At 40.7% G+C, this 17,528-nt stretch overlaps 1 protein-coding gene across 6 annotated transcripts in view; it reads left to right on the top strand.

Annotated features, from left to right (window-relative positions):
* Pkhd1 (PKHD1 ciliary IPT domain containing fibrocystin/polyductin) overlaps window positions 1-17,528 on the top strand; it is a 507,380-nt gene that overhangs the window by 355,612 nt on the left and 134,240 nt on the right. For all 6 annotated transcript variants that reach the window (XM_045156516.1, XM_045156514.1, XM_045156512.1 and 3 more), the window contains 4 exons: window positions 6,248-6,402; window positions 8,237-8,389; window positions 13,146-14,021; window positions 15,329-15,497. In XM_045156516.1, the coding sequence (XP_045012451.1) occupies window positions 6,248-6,402; window positions 8,237-8,389; window positions 13,146-14,021; window positions 15,329-15,497 (1,353 nt within the window). The remainder of the gene's footprint in view (window positions 1-6,247; window positions 6,403-8,236; window positions 8,390-13,145; window positions 14,022-15,328; window positions 15,498-17,528) is intronic.

Below are 17,528 nucleotides of genomic sequence, written 5' to 3'. Positions count from 1 at the left end.
AAAAAAAATAAATAGAAAGCCCAATAGCACTATGGAAGGTAAAAGTAACATATTCACAGAAAAATCACAAAGTAATAATAACATGGTACCAAATATGTTCAGACATTGTTGGCAACAAGGAAGAGGAAAATCAGAAAGAAAAGCTTTTGTGGTTTAGTTTTGACATTTGTACATTATACTGGTAAAACTTTTTTTTTTTAAAGTTTATCTTTCTTAGTTCTGAACATGCTTAGTATGTAAACAAACCACCTTGGTACCATCCTTTCCCTCCTCCCTGCCCCTTTCCTGAAGAGGCCCTCCTTACTGGGGATGCAGGTCAACACCATGGGGATTGTGGGTCATGCATTATGGGGGCAGCAGTCAGTTATGGGGCGAGGCAGTGTCTCTGAGCATAATGTCCCAATTTGTGGCTCTCACAATCTTTCCAGCCCCTCTTCGGCAAACTTCTCTGAGCCATGTTGGGTGTTTTAAGTCTACTTCAGTGGTGGGCTCTTAGGAGCCTCTGGAACTCTGGCTTGGTAGGCGTGTCCTGTTTTTAGTGTTGATCTCCTTTATCCTTGTGCTGATGTCAGGTTCACTGAGAAAGCAGCACTCTTGCGCTTTACCCCCAGATCAAATGTTTTCTTAGTGCTTGTAACTTGGGTCTCCAGCTGCTTTACTGGAGGAGGTGTCAAGGGGGTGAGGAAGTTGCGGGGCAGGGGAAAATCCTGGGGTCCAGCCCTCACTCAGGTGTGTTTGGGGGTGGAGCTGATTTCCAGCCCATCAGTATGAAGAGAGAGTTGAGCTCTAATTGGGTCCTGCTTGCTGCTCTCCTCTTTGCCACTTTTGGTTTTTAATGGCTGCTCCGCTGTTTCTCTGTCTGTACCAATGCAAGCAGCTTCTTGAATGGCACTGACGGAACGTGCCCTTGGATCTGCCAGCTTGAAGTAAACCCTTCCTCACGTAGACTGTCAGGTTTACATGTTCATCCCAGCAACACGAAGCTGCCCACAACAGCTTTAATCCCAGCTTTTTATTTGAGAATTTATATGCTAATTTATATGGTTAGTTTACATAATCAACATGTTTATAATATCTATTTATTCCATAATACCCAATTATTCCAGTCCAGCACTGATTACTACATATTACTGTGAAAGTATTTGCGGGGTGTGGTTAATACAACCAGTTGAGTTTAAGAAAAAGGGAATTTCCCTTATAACCTATGCAAACCTAATTCCATCCTAAACTAGCGGAAGGTCTACAAATGAAACAGATTCCTCTAAGGAAAGAAAAATTCTGTCTGAGTACTGCACCATTAGCTCTTTATTACCATCAGATTGGGTAGATCTTGGTGTCCGGTCCAGCAGTGCACATCATCAACACTGGAAATCCTCTCACAGATCCATGCAGAAATAATCCGACCAACTTTCTAGGCATCCCTTAAACCAGGCAAGCTTACACCTAAAACTGACCACCATGGGCCCATTGGATATGACTGCTGTCCTGTGCCTGTTTTGTTTGGGCGAATGGTGGAGTCGTTCACTAGACAAGGTCTGAGCCTGTGGAAAAGATATGAATCAGATATGGTCATGGGTCATGTTGGGTGTGAAGTGCCTTTCTGATATCCCAAAGGATTTGCAAAGTGGGCATTGCTAGTGGAGAGCAATGAGGAACTTTAATCATAGTTAAAAAGGTTAGCAAGTTGGATTTTGGCAGGAGCCATGTGAATCGATTTTTCTTATAAAAATGTGTTAAAAACCTCATTCACAATTTGAGCTACAGGCTATTTTGAAAGAAATTCAATTTTATTAATTAAAACCATCCATAGTCATTAATTACCTGCTATTATTGAATTCCTGTCATGTGGATTCGCTATATGCCAGGTGCTGCCGTTTTGTATACATTATCTCATTTAAATCTCTAAGGGTGGTAACTGGGTATTATTTTCATCTTATGGATATAAACTGTCAAGTTCAAGTTTTTAAAGCTAGAAGTTCTCTTATTTTATTTTTTACCAGGGTTTTATTTATTGTACTACTTGAATTGTACTTGTTGCAAATATTAAAAATAACATTTGTTAGTTTTGGAGAATGTTTTAATGAAATTATACAAATAATGAATAATTATCATATTGTATTGGTTTTGTTGTGTAGCTATTTCCTCCTAACTGGAGCATTCCCTCCTGAAGGGAGGAGGGATGCTCATAAAAGTCAAGAGACTTTCTGGGCATGGTGATCCAAGCTCAGAATCTAAGCACTTGGAAGACTGAGGCAATAGGGTTACTAGGAGCTCAAGACTAGCCTGGACTACAGAGTGAGAACTCTTCCCCACTCAAAAAGTGACTCCGAACGTTCAAGAATCTCACAAAACATCACACAAGTTGGAAGAGCCACAGGATCCCTTCCTGAAGTTGCTTAAGCAGGAAAGTGTTGCTGGCAGTGTGTGTGGCGGGGCGTTAGGGGAGGCTGTTTAATGGAAATGCCTGAAAACTTACGGAGAATGCCAGTGATGCAAACATGAGCCGTCACCCTTGCTTTTCAGTGGTACAGTCAGCTTTGGCTCACCCATGCTCCTGTAAGTAACACCTCACCTAGGCTCTTTTAAGTGCTTCAGATAACCTTGTAGATTCACCACAGTCTACTTGCATTGAGTCATTTATATGGTCTCATGGGTGCCTCTTCTGGGCTGAAGAGGTAGGTGTTTGATCATATCTCCCCAGGAAGTCACTTAGCATATGGATATCATTTCCTTTTTTTTTTTTAAATTGTAGACATAATTTAAGACCCTTATGCCACTGTAAAAATGTTAAAGCTTCCTTATACCTTTAGCAAAGCATTACTTGAGGGTAACATCTTGTGCAATCAGAACCTTGCCAAATCTGGTGCAGTATTAGCTGGACTGTGGGCTGTTTTCAAGTCCTACCTTTAAGCCTTCTCCTACATTCTTTCTTGAGTTAACTCAGTTAATAAACCTTTCTTTTTTTGGCATATGCAGGTGTGTGTGGTATGTGTATGTGTGTGGGCGCATGCCTGTGTGGGCACATGTGCATACACATACATGCACATGCATGTACAGTCTAGAGTCAATTTTGGGTGCATTTCTTAGTTGCTCTTCATCTTACTTATTTTTTTGAGGTCTGGTCTCTGTCTAGCCCAGGCTGACCTGGAATTCACTGTGTAGTCTCAGGGTGGCCCCAAACTCATGGAAATCCCACCTCTGCCTCCTAAGTGCTGGGATTAAAGGCGTGTGCCATCAGGTCCAGATCATCTTTTTTTTTTTTTTCTTTTTTCCAAGGTATGGTCTTGTTCTACCCAGGCTGACCTGGAATTCACTGTGTAGACTCAGGGTAGCCTCGAACTCATGGTGATCCTCCTACTTCTGCCTCTTAAATGCAGGGATTAAAGGCGTGTGCCACCACACCTGGCAACCATCTTATTTTTTGAGATAGAGTTTCTCCCTGATTCTTGAGCTCACCAGTTTGGCTAGACTTACTAGCTAGCAACCCAGGGTGGAGTTTTTTTTTTTTTTTTTCCTGCTGCCTCCCAACAACTGGGATTACAGGTACCAGCACATCTGGCTTCTATGTGTGTGCTAGAAATCTAAACTCAGGTTCTTATGTTTGTGTGGCAATTACTTTATCTGCTGTCACATTCCCAGCAGCAAGCCTTCTGAATACATTTTGGTGGGATTGCATCTCGCTTGGAAGCCTTCATAGATTTTCGACAAGAAGCACTAGACATATGAATTGATTCGTTTGCAATTGCTTTTATAAATAATATTAGTCTGAGGTCTTCAATGGAAAATTTCATGTTGTTTGTAAACTTATATTCATTCCTTGAATTGCCAAAGTAAGCTTAGTGAGACGTAAAGAAAAAGTACAGTGTTTTATGTTATTTAAAAATTGATCTCTAAATGATACTTTACTAGAGCTTGTTGCAGTTGACTTTGAAGGAGACAGATGAATTAAAATGTGCTTTTTCTTGCATTACAAAAATGGAGAGATGGCTTAGCACTTAAGGCACTTGCCTGCAAAGCCTAATGAACTCAAGTTCGATTCCCCAGTGCCCCCATACAGCCAGATGCACAAAGTGGTGCATGTATCTGGAGTTCCTTTGCAGTGGCTAGAGGCCCCGCCTGGCATACCCATTCTACCTCTCTGTCTCTTTTCTCTCTCTGTTTATAAATAAATAAATAAATAATAAATAAATAAATAAATAAATAAATAAGTTGTTGGGTATAGTAGTGCAAAGCTTTAATCCCAGCACTCGGGAAGCAGAGGTAGGAGGACCACCATGACTTCAAGGCTGCCTTAAGATTACATTGTGAATTCCAGGTCAGCCTGGGCTAGAGTGAGACCCTACCTCAAACCCCCCCAAATATTTTTTTAATAAAAAAACCTAAGGCAGATGTGGTAATGTACAACTTTAATCCTAGCATGGTTTTTACATGTACCCTCTTTTCACTGGTAATATGCTTATGTTCCTATAAGCAAACCCTAACCCATGTGTCTGTAAAAAACTCTAATGAAACTTATATAACAAAGAATTTTATGTCAAGGGCATGAAAATAGAAGATGGGCAAGTAGGGTAGAAGTGGGGGACAAGACAGGGTAATGGGGTGAATCTGATCAAAATAGTCAGTAGGTTCTGATTACCAAGAAGACACTGAACACACCTTACATTGATCACATGTCTTCTCTTATGTTTTGCTTGGTACATGTTACATATTATACTAAATCAATAAAAAGAGATACATTCCCTCTCCTATAGAAGCCACTTAGATGAGCAGACCTTTCCCAGCTTAAATACTTGCCATCATGGATTAAGAAGCATATTGTTGTTAAATTTATAAACCATGAAATCACAGTATAGTAGTTTTGATGTTGGGAAAACTGAGAGCTTGTTGAAGTGTATGATTAAATCTTTAAGGCTACGTAACAGGGCATGTGAACAGTGCACAGACTCTGACATCCTTATCCATTGTCCAAACACTAAGTACCAAAGTTCCCGCAGAAGCTGTCTGCATAATGTTTCAGAGAGATTATAGCACCAGAGAGAGAAGCAAGGAGTACTCCAACCACCGAATAGCTGAAAGCCAAAATACAGGAAGCCACGCAGATATTTTGTTCATGCTGCTGAAAAGTTCAGGAATGTTCCATAGAGACCATTCATAACCTTCCTCCTTCTTTACTCCATTTAGGTCTAGCTCCATTTATATCTACTTTGTTTGCAAACATGCTATTTATTTATTTATTGTTTTAGGTATGATTTTTTTCTCAGAACAAGGCAACTTTTTTCTCTCCTCTGTAGCTATAGGGCTCTCATTAACAGTAGACAGAGACCAGGGATACATCTTGGATTTCTTATTCCCATGGTCATTAAATTAGTGTATCTTGAAATGATTGAAAGCTAGCTTTAATGGTGAAAGGCTAGGACTGGAAATAGTGGAAGCTGAAATCCAAGGAAACCTGACTCTTAGCTTCCTGTACTAGCAAGGCTCTCTTCATATTGGAAACACAAATGTCTCCAAAATTACCACTACTATTGCAGAGACATACAGAGGGGCTGTGCTTTTTTCATTTACATTTTGTTGTTATTAAAAAATATCATTATAAAGCTGTCAAGTACAGAGAAAAATAATTTTCTGTGATGCTATATGGTTGTAGAAATGGCCAGAGTAAGCTTATTTGTGTTTTAAGTACAGGATAAAGTTTAAATTTAATAAATTTAATAAATTTTAATAAATTGCCTTGCCTGGCCTCGGCCTGGCCTCACCCTCACCTTCCCTTCCCTCGCCTTCCATTCCCTTCCCTTCCCTTCACTTGTCTTTTCTTCCCTTCCCTTCCCTCCCCTCTCCTCTCCTTCCCTCCCCTCCCCTCCCCTCCCTTCCTCTTCCTTTCCCTTGTCTTCCCTTTCCCTTCTTCCCCTTTCCCTTCCTTTCCCCTTCTTGTAGAAAGCCATGTGAAGTGCTTTACTGCTTATTTTCTTGCTGTGGCTGTGGACTACCTCTGCTATCCCTGTCAGGTTTGTTTCCATTTTCAAGTGAAAACAAACAAACAAACAACAACAACAACAACAAAAAAAACAGACATCTCTAGCATTCTATTGTTAACATGTCATTTTCCTTTGTCTGGTCTGTGTTATCTTTCCCAGTTTCCACGGTGGGACTTCTTGGGCCGCTGGGGTGTGTCTTTGCTCTGTGGGGTTCGTTGATGATCTGTGCTGCCCTCTTGCTATATTTGACACCCTTTTTAATGCTGATACAGAATTATACTAGAAGAGGCAGTGGACTGGCAGCCCGGTGACAAATTCGTCCTCAGCTCATCCTCTTATGAGCCTCATGAGGCAGAGGTGCTTACAGTGAGGGAAGTCAAGGCTCGTGACATCAGGATCCGTGAGCGGCTCAAGCACCGGCACATTGGTAAGGCTTTGGTCTGTGGGCTAAGGGGATAAATGCCCATTAAGGCTCTGATCAGCACTACGCAAAGGGATTTCGCCTTTGATTGCTATTAGGAGGGGAAGGATAACATCTCATTCTGCCCTGCACTTACCCTACAAAACTTTATTCTTCCCTCCCTCCCTCTTTTTTTTTTTTCTTCTGCCTTTACATTTTGAGTTGGCATGTTACTGTGTAGCTCAAACTTACGATCCTCTTGCATTAGCTCTCCAGCAATGGGATGATGAGCCCAGTTTCTTTCTTTCCATTTAAATAAAATATTTAACCATACATTTTCATCAAATCTGTGAAAAGTTATTTCCAAGTCCTGGTTCCAAGGCTGATGTCTTCTTTCCCCTTTCCCTCGAGATGGGTCTTGCTATGTGTGATAGTTAATCCAGACAGTCAACATGTTTGGATCTAGAATCACCTAGAGGACAACTCTCTGGGCATGTCTGTGAGGAATTTTCTAGATTAGGGTAAGTGAGGTAGGAGGATCTATCCTAACCGTGGGTAGCAACAGCTTAGGAACTGAAGTCCCCGGCATAATGAAAAGGAGAAAGCAAGCTGAGTATCAGAATCCATCACTCTCTGCTTCCTGATAATGGGTGTAATATAACCAGCTGCTCCATGTTTCTGTTGCCATGCCCACCCTCCATGGTGGACTGTGTCCCCCGTAACTGTATACCAAAATAACCCTTTCCTCCATTAAGTTGATTCTTGTCCAGTATTCTGTAGCTACATCAGGAAAAGTTTCTAGGGGCTGTAGAGATGGTTCAACAGTTAAAAACACTTGCTTTGAGAGGCCTGTTAGCCCTGGGCTCAATTCCCCAGTACGTGTGTAAAGCCAGAATCACAAAATGGCACATACATCGGGAGTACATTTGCAGTGCCAAGAGGCCTCCTCATGTCCATATTCATTCATTAATTCTCTCTCTCTATATATATATCTGCTTGAAAATAAATAAAATACTCAAAAAGAAAAGCAGCTAACATATTGTATTACTCAAGCTGGTGCTAGATTCCTGCTCACCAGTGATCCTCCTGCCTTAGCCTCCCAATTTGCTAGGGACCACTTGCATGTTTCAGCACAACCTGATTAATTTTATCTTTTAGAAAAATGGAAGAAGAGCTGCAGAGGCACAGTTGGTTAGCATGCAGCACTTATATGGAAAGATGGAAGAGAAAATAGGAATCCTATACAACCCTTACTCATAAAAGCCATGGTGAAATATGAGTTAAGGCAGGGAAAAAAGACCCTTCCATCTCAACCACTCTGGGAGCTTATCACAGTGAGCGGGGCCTGATTCCACATGTGTCATCTCCTCCTTTGTTTTTTTTTTTTTTTTTTATCTAACATACCACTGCTGACACTCTTGTCATTGACTCACCTGATCTGGGATTCCTGACTCCCCTGAAAGAAGGCTGGCCATAGACAATCTACTGTCACACATGATAGCTTCACAATGATGCAATTAAGGAAGGAGGTTGGGGACCCCACTAATTGATCAAATCTGTCCTGAATCCTCTGCATTTGTGGCCTGTCCCAGTTCACAGAGTTATTGAGAAGAAATGAATTCTTGTTCATATGCTCTTTGATCCCAAAGAGGGACAAGTGAATGGGTTTTTTTTTTTTTTTTTTCATTTCTCAGCTGACATTGGTGGAGAATGCCTGAGGAAACGCAGGCCTTCTTGTTGTGAGGACCTCTGACAGGAAAGGAGTATTTTCATTTGTGTGATATACTGAGTCCCCATATGGTAATTTCCCAAAACTGGTTTTGAAAGGTTATTTTTTTCCTCTTCACTCTTGTTGCTCCAGGAAGTAGCCATGTCACAGAAGATGGTCGGCACATTCGGTTGGCTGTTGAGGTTGGATTGTTGACCAGAAACATACGAATTCAGAGTGACACACGTTGTAGGGGGAGCCTCCTGGTGGGATCCTTCAGGAAGTCTAACAGAGAAGAGTTTTCAGGTAAATGACATAAAATTGTAAGCTACTAAGTATCACCAACTGTTCATCTGGGACACTCAGAAATTCCAAGTGCGAGAATTTTCAATTATAGCACAGAATGCATTAATCAGACGTTTCCTTTTGCTTTATGAAGCTATGGATTTTCAGCCCTAGTCTGTGCTTAATTATCAGTGTGATGTTCAAATAATACAATGGAAATGAGCACATATGCAAATTTTTACCTCAACAAAAACATCTTTCACAGATGTGAAATTTCCTTTGCTTTGAAATTTTAGATGGTTTAATGGCCACTTGAATTTTATCTCTTTTCTGAATTTCTATTCTCTTTAAGAATAGCATGCGATATTAGATGACAGACATCAGCTCATGCCATAAATTAATGACTAAAATTTAAATAAAAGCAATTTCCATTGTTTTAGACTGTTTTAAGGATGGATTCAAGATGGATTTAATTCAGATATTTATGATGCTTTTAGAATGCCCTTTTAGAATGCTTCAAAGTTGATGAAGTCTTATTTCTTAAAATTGTGTTCTGTAAATATTATTACAAAGTTGCTTTCTGGTCAAATAGCTTAGGAAATGTCACTTAGTTCCATCTTTAAAAGTTATCTTCCACATGAATACAATAAAGGCTCAGGAAAAGCTCTTTCCCAAATATAGTCAGTACTAGACATTTTGGGGGTATATCTCTTTGGTCAGTTTGGAAAAAAAAATATTTCACGTCTTAAATAAGAAGTTGAAGGTTTCTAGTCTAAGCAAAAAGATGTTTCTGGGCTGGAGAAATGGCATAGCACTTAAGACACTTGCCTGCAAAGCGTCTGAATGCATGTTCGAATCTTTTGGTCCCACATAAGCCAGCTGCACAGCGACACAAGCCTGCAACGCTGCGCAGGTGCTGCAGGAGGGCACATGCACCTGGTGTTTGTTCACAGTGGCTGGAAGGCCTTGGCACCTCCTTTCTCTCTCTCTACCTTTTTCTCTCTCTGTCTCTCACTCAAAAATAAAGTAAAAAAGATTTTTAAAAAACTGTTTCCATAAGCTCCAGCCTCCTAAGTTCTTGCCTGAGGCAAGTTTGACCACTACAAGAGACCCGGCCATATCTGGGAGTAGGTTTTACTTGTCATAACCTGGGAGACTGGCTTCTGGCAGCTAGTGGGTAAGAGGCAAATGCACAAGACAGGTAGGCAAAGAAAGTGATGTCTGGGCTTAGGGAGATGGCTCAGTGGCCATCAAACCTGGGTTTGAACCCCAAACTCATGTGAAGGTTGGACACAGTAGTGCAAGCATCTCTAATCCTAGCACTGGTGAAATGTGGTGAGAGGCAGAGAGATGGGAGTATTGCAGCAGCTTGTGAGTCAGCCAGCCTGGTGTACGTCGTGGCAAATGACAAGAGATCCTGTCTCAAGAAAGGTAGTGACATTCGAGTTCATCCTCTGAGCTCCACATGTGAAGACGTGTCTGAAAACACCACCTGCTATCCTCCCCGACATACATGGAAAGAGAGAGAGAGAGAGACAGGGAGGGAAGGAGGGAGGGAGGGAGGGAGAGAGGGAGAGATATTAAACAAAAGAAAAAATATCTTGGTCAAAATAATTCCAATGTTGAAGCTGAGCAACCCTGCAGAAGAAGGTTGAGACTAAAGCTACTTTCTGTTCCTGTAGAAATGAGATTGTCCTGAAACTTTCCTCCTTTGGACCAATAATATCTAGTTAAAAAAAGTTTATCAGAATTAGGATTTCCAAAGGAATAGTTAGTGAGTACTTAGGAATAAAATTGCCGCTTAACTCTTCATTTAAATGATTAAGGTATTTTAAATATTTACTAGTGATTAATTTTCAGTCTATGATTAATTCACATGCAAATAAAATGATCTTGAACAGTTTAGAACTATGAATTATATTTATATAAGTATAAGACCTTAAGAATTCAATTAAAGGAATACGGATATGATATCTTGAGTGAGGGGCTAAAACTGCCACCCATGATAGACAATAAGCTGTTTATGCTCGGATTCACACTTTCAGTTGGGGCTCCTTGTGTCGCCGCTCTGTGGACAGGGCAGGTTCAAAAGGTCTTTCAGCTGTGTGAATCCATGACAAGGAATGTTCCAAGAAAATACCTTTTGAATGTTTAATACTGTATTTCCACACCATCTGCCAGAGCCTGCATGACCTGTGTCCATCGAGAAGGTTGGCTATGCTGGCATCCTGCTGTCTTGCCAGAGGACTGGACACATGGCCTTTCGCTTGGACGTCTCATAAGAACTGGCATTTCTGCAGCAGCTGGTTTACAAGGGTTCTTACTTCTTATCTGTGAAAAGGAAGCGGAAAACTGCAAGTGTTAGGCTGGGTTACCTTTGGGCTTTAAGTAGAATTACTAAAATTTAAACATTAAATACTTTCCCCCTCTATTTTTAAAAATATTTATTTATTTATTCATTTATTTATTTAGAGAGAGAGAATAGGCATGCTAGGGCCATCAACCACTGCAAATGAACTCCAGACACATGTACCACCTTGTGCATCTGGCTTTCATGGGTCCTGGGGAAGTGAACCTGGTTCTTTTGGCTTTGTAGGCAAGCACCTTAACCACTGATAAATCTCTCCAGTCCCCTTTCTTATAGTTTTTTTAAAAAATATTTCATTTATTTATTGGAGAGGCAGAGGGCAGATGGGTATACCAGGGCCTCCTGCCACTGCAAACTCCAGATCCATGTGCCACCTTATGCATCTTGCTTATGTGGACACTGGGGAATCAAACCTGGGCCCCTACACTTTGCAGGCAAGTGCCTTAACTGCTAAGCCATCTCTTCAGCCCGTGGTTCCTCTAGTTTTGATTGCAGAAGTAACTTTATTCTTTAACATTGACAGTGCCAAAGGAAGGAAGGAATAAAAGAAGGAAAGAGGCTATGACTTACCTCGAAAAGGACGCAATACTCATGACTGGCACACAGATACAGTCAGGTTATTTGACACCAATGCAGAGTTGCTTTCTTTATGGCACCATGTCTTCTACTCTTGCTAGGATGTCTTCTTAGGGTTCATAATACTGCTTCTCCTCCATATTCTCAGGTCCAAGCCCTAGCTTGTTAGTCAACCCTTTTCTCCCTCAATTGCCTTATCAGTAATTGTACCTAACTCATAAAATCTCTGTGAAACTTAAAATAATCTAATATGTATTAAATTAAAACAGAGTCATATGAGTATTATATGGGTATTAGTTATTTTTACCTCACTATTAATTTATATCTTGTAGCAATGTCATTTTTTGTTTTATAGCCATATTATTACCTATTTTACTAGAAGTGCATCTACTGTCTTAATATTCATATTTTAAAATCAGTAGGTTGACAGTTTTTATATTATTGTAACATTATCTATTTAAGGCTGTATATCTAGGCATGGCTGCACATTTCTATAACCCCAACTCTTTGCAGGCTGAGGCAGGAGGATAGTGAGTTTGAAGCCAGTTTGGATTGCATAGTGAGTTTCAAGTTTTTCATTACATAGTTAAACCTTATAGAAAACTAACACAATAAACTGGCACAGACCTCTAATCCTACCTGCTCAGGTGGATGAGGCAGGAAGATCATAAGGTCAAAACATGTCTAGGCAACTTAGTGCAACTCTCAAAATATTGTAAAAAAAAAAAATGGGCTGGGGATATAGCTCAGTGGTAGAACCATTGCCTAACATGCACAAAGCAGTCACCAATACTACAAAACAAAACAAAATGGAAGATCAAAATAAAAATGTACAAATGAAGTCCTCAGTGTGAATAAATAATTTGCTATACTCTTCATAGCACATGTAGGAATATTATTATGAAAATGAAGTAAAGATTATAGTATGGTTGGGATAAAAATGTAGCAAACTGTCATGGGGTCTATATTTCTCTTTCCTTCTTTCTTTTTTCTTCCTTCGGTCCTTTCCTTCCCCTTTTCTCAACTTCTTTCCTTCCTTCCTTTCTTCTTCCCTCTCTCCCCTCTTCCCTCCTTCCTTCCTTCTTTTTGTACTAGAGATTAAATTTAAAGCATTCCGTGTAGTAGGCAAGCAGTTTACAGATTAAGCTAGATCTTCATTGTATTGTTTATTTACAGGGTATCTACTCAGTTGCCCAATGGTGGACTTTGAACTCACTCTGTAGATTAGTCAGGCTTTGAACTTGTGCCCCTCAAATTGCTGGGATTATAGATAGGCTTGTGCCACTCCACTGGACTCAGTTTCATAAATGTAAATGTCATATTTCTGAATATTAGCCAAAAGTAAACTTGGCATTTTTACTCTTCTTAGTCTTTTTCAGTAGGTCCATCTGCTCCATTCATTGCTTCCGTATCTGCGTAAGGATGGTTGTAGCGTGTATATATGGAATCGCTGAGACAGAGAGGGACTTGACTTTAGGGCAAATGAGCAGAAGTTCACATGTATTTATTCTTATCTAGGTCCTTCTTTCAGCCTCTATCAAATGCCCAGAATCAGTCAACCTCAGCCATGCTCTTTGCCCTGTCTTTCCTCTTCTCTTTTCACATCCCATACCAGAGTCTATGGATAGCACAAGAAACCTCTTGAGACTAGGATGTAGTATTTCCACTGATTCTTATTTATGGGTGAGAATCAATAGTCTACTGCTAAGAATAATCTATTAGATTTTAATTAACAATATTCGCATTCTGATGTTCTCATGTACAGCAAACCTCTCCTTTTTTTTTTTTTGGTGTGGAGAAAAAGAAAGAACTTGACATGCATTTTGTTTGCAGGTGTCCTTCAACTTCTCAATGTAGAAATTCAGAACTTCGGGTCAGCACTTCATTCTTCCATCGAATTCCTGAATGTGTCATGGGGATCTTGGGTCATGTCTTCTAGTCTGCACCAAAGCTGTGGTGGGGGCATCCACGCATCTGCCAGTCATGGAATAATTTTAAATGACAACATAGTGTTTGGCACATATGGGCATGGCATTGATTTAGAGGGCAAGAATTATTCTCTCAGTAACAACCTCATTCTTCTCACGATGCAGCCTGATGGGTCTTCTACTTGGGTGGCAGGCATTAAAGTGAACCATGCAAACGAGGTGACACTCCAGCATAATGTCGTGGCAGGCTCAGAGAGAGTAGGCTTTCACGTTCGGGGCCATGGGTGCTCCTCTGAAGTGCCCTGGTCTGGCAACGTGGCCCACTCCAGCCTTCATGGCCTTCATCTTTACAAGGAGAGTGGCCCCAACAACTGTACAGGCATCTCCGGCTTCTTGGCTTTCAAGAACTTGGACTACGGTGCGATGGTGCACACCGAGAACAGTTTGGAGATGGAGAACATCACGCTGGTGGACAACGCCGTCGGGCTTTTGGCAACAGTGCATGTGTCTTCAGACCTACTAAGTTCCGTCCAGAACGTACAGATTGTGCTCAGGAACTCAGTCATCGTGGCCACCAGCTCCTCTTTTGACTGCATTCAAGACAGAGTGAAACCTTCGTCAGCCAACTTGACATCAACAGACAGAGCACCTTCCAACCCCAGAGGAGGCCGAGTTGGGATTCTGTGGCCTGTGTTCACTTCAGAACCAAATAGATGGCCTCAGGAGCCATGGCACAAAGTAAGGAATGGTCATTCGATTTCAGGCATTGTGAAATTACAAGGTAAGATTCTTGGGTTTATCAAGCCTTGCAACTTTGTACATAATCTGCTTCTCTTTTTCAGATAGATGTAGATCCTAAGGAGAGAGCCACCCCATCATACCTCAAAAGGGCCCCGACTGAAATCAAGCACAGAATTTTCAGTAGCATTATGAAAGGACGTTAGTAACAAGGCCCAGTATGGTCTAGAGCTTGTGGTCTAGCTGACATCCTGCTGTTGTTGATAACCACAGTGGGGTTTCAATGCCAGTGAGTGATTCCTACAAAAGTCATGCCGCATATTTGCTGGCAAGACTTCATAGCAACTGTTTAGCTAGGTCACATGATAATTCCCTTAGATGCCATTTTCCCATTAGAAACCAAAGAAACAGAGACACAGAAGAAAGCCTCATTGAGCTTGTTTGGTTGTTGGTTGCTGGCATAAAAGTCAAAGTTTTCCCATAAGTAACTTGGACAGTTCAAGTTTTGTCACATTATTCTTGTACAGTTGGTCTGTTTTTTTTTTTTCTTAATGTAAGACCATGGAGTTTCATCAAGCCTCTAATGAACAGTATTCCTCTGAAGACTTCAATGCATTGTAATCCTCTCCTTTTCTATATGATATCAATGCACTGCGAGATATTTTATATCAAGATTTATGACGGGCGTGGTGGCGCACGCCTTTAATCCCAGCACTCGGGAGGCAGAGGTAGGAGGATCACTGTGAGTTCAAGGCCACCCTGAGACTACATAGTGATTTCCAGGTCAGCCTGAGCTAGAGTGAGACCCTATGTTGAAAAAACCAAAAAAAAAAATAAATAAATAAAAATAAAAGATTTATGTGAAGGCTTAGCAGGCTAACTCCTAGATACGTGTTTTTACAGAAAGATGTAGTTGTGTAGGTGTCCTCTATGGTTCCCTGAGCGCAAAGGCCACTAAATATCTGGAAGATAGCATTCCATAGTGATCTTCCCCTTCCTTTGGTTCTTACATTCTTCCTGACCCTTCTTCTGCCAGAGTAACGGAGATGAAGGATGTGATGGAGATGTTTCACTTATTTCTTAATACTCAAAAAAAGAAACAAACCCAACAATATAACATAACAAAAGACGGACGGGTTGGAAAGAAGAAGGGGTTCATTGAATGGTGGGACAGAAGGAGAGACAGAAGAGCATGATGGGAGAGAATTATGACTAGGGTACATCGTGCATATGAATTGAGGTTGCCAATAATATGTTTTTTAGGAAAAAAGATATAGCTATACCATCTATATTTGTGATTGGTGGTTTGTCATATAATATTATGACATACATATATATTTACATTTTCAGACGTCACTTTTTCTAGTTTTGTGAGAAGTTGCTACAGTGATGACGTGGATGTCTGCATTCTGCCCAACGAAGGCAGCGCTGGGATCACGTACCCAATCACCGCAGAGAGGACGCGGATGCTAAGGATGAAGGACAAGAACAAGTTCTACTTTCCTCCATCACACCCCAGGTAGCTGCTGTGGGCACATGAACTCTGGAAGCATTTGCAATTTATTTACATCACTAGACAGTAAACAAACAAACAAACAAAAAAAAACATACCTTCATCGTGGACATTGAAATTAATCCTTTGGCAGGTTTACGGGATGGAACGGGGCTGCTGCACTCAATGGCGCTAGTGATTTATCCTTCCTGTGCTCATGCCCTTTTCTACATGACTTTTAGAATTTATTTATTTATATTTATTTACTTGAGGGAGAGAGAAAGGAGAATGGGCAACTCAGGGCCTCTAGCCACTGCAAACAAACTCCTTGTGCATCCGGCTTATGTAGGCCCTGGGGAATTGAGCCTCAAACGGGGATCCTTAGGCTTCACAGGCAATCACTTAATCACTATGACATCTCTCTAACCCTACATGACTATTTTTCTGAAGGAGGGAGGGTCTAGCCCAGGCTGACCTGGAATGCGCTACATAGTCTCAAGGTAGCCTTAAACTCACAGAGGTTCTCCTACCTCTGCCTTCCAAGTGCTGGGTTCATAGGCTTGTGCCACCATATCCAGCTCCAGCACATGATTTTTGATACATCTTTCGCAAGAAATACTGTTTTTATCTCCCCTTGAGTCTGGACTCCACCATCCAACTTTCTTTGGCTTAGGAAAGGGTCAAAATTGATACGGTGGATGTTTATTTGGCATTTCTTCTATTAGAGATACTTTCAAAATCACTGGAATAAAATCCAACCTGATCTTCACTGTGTCACGAAGCATAATGCCAGTGAACTTCAGACAGGAGGCTCCAGTAGTCTTTGTGCAGAGATGAGCAGATTGGAAGAGAATGTGTCTATCTCTAGGAATCCAAACAAGGAGCCATAGATCAGGGCTGTTGCCATTGACACCAGGTGTAACTACTGATGTTATACTTGTGACCTAAGAGGTTTATTCAAGGATCTACAAAACAGATAAGGAATCTCTTTGCTTTAAGAAGGAATGGGAAAATAATGCTCACAACATTGCATGGAACTGATTTAGGTGGAAAAATATCTAAATAAATCATCTATATAGAAAGTTCATGTGTTTTCTGCCTAACATCAAGCCTCTATCTGAACCATTTCAGGTATACAATTTGTATTTTTCTGTTGTTTTTCCTTTTTCTATCAAAATTTACTTATATTCATGTTTACCGGTAGGGTAAAATAGTTGTAAAGCTTTATATTTTGATCAATTTGTGTGCCTATAACAAAATGCCAAATTCCAGATGATTTATAAATGTCAGAGATTACTTTCTTATGGTTTGGGAGTCTGGAGAATACAAATCAAGACACTGTATGGTTGGTGTGTGGTGGGGGGTGCCGTCTACCACATCCTCCTGAAGGGGTCACCACCTCTTCACACGGCAGAAGGAACCAAAGGACAAGGGCCCATCAATGGGTATCTTCTTTTGTAAGCGTGCTGAGTTGTGACTGGGGACTCGACCCTTGTGGCTTAATCATTTCCCAGGGGCATGGTAACTGCTCTGGGATTAAGCTTTTAGCATGACTTTTGGCACATCACTGTCATCAAAACCATGTGCTACATCATCATGTATTTGCTTCTTTGAGCTACCAGGACAGCCTATGTTTGACATATAATAGAGATTAACAGTATTCCTAATGGTACCTAACCATATTGCAACAGGGGAAATAAAAATCACATGTGATGTTGTAATTACCTCCTTATTACTTGTTCATATATTCACTGGACCCCAAATTCTAATGGTATAGTGACCATGTCTGTTTTGGATCACCATTGTATTCCTCCCTCTCTCATTATTAGGACCTCAGTAGTTTTTGTCAGTATGGAATATTTACTTTTTTTCTGGCACGGAGCATAATTTATACTTATGTAGCCCTGAAATATTATAAGATTCTGAAGTTCCATAAACGTGTTACATCAAATCTACTAAACATATAGGATTAAGAACATTTTTAAAAAATTTTTTATTTATTTATTTGAGAGTGACAGACACAGAGAGAAAGACAGATAGAGGGAGAGAGAGAGAATG

The sequence above is a fragment of the Jaculus jaculus genome, chromosome 8 (genome assembly GCF_020740685.1).
Source record: "Jaculus jaculus isolate mJacJac1 chromosome 8, mJacJac1.mat.Y.cur, whole genome shotgun sequence".
In the NCBI taxonomy this organism is placed as follows: domain Eukaryota; kingdom Metazoa; phylum Chordata; class Mammalia; order Rodentia; family Dipodidae; genus Jaculus; species Jaculus jaculus.
The sequence above is the reverse complement of the archived record's forward strand: the minus strand, read 5'-3'. Positions and strand labels throughout refer to the sequence as shown.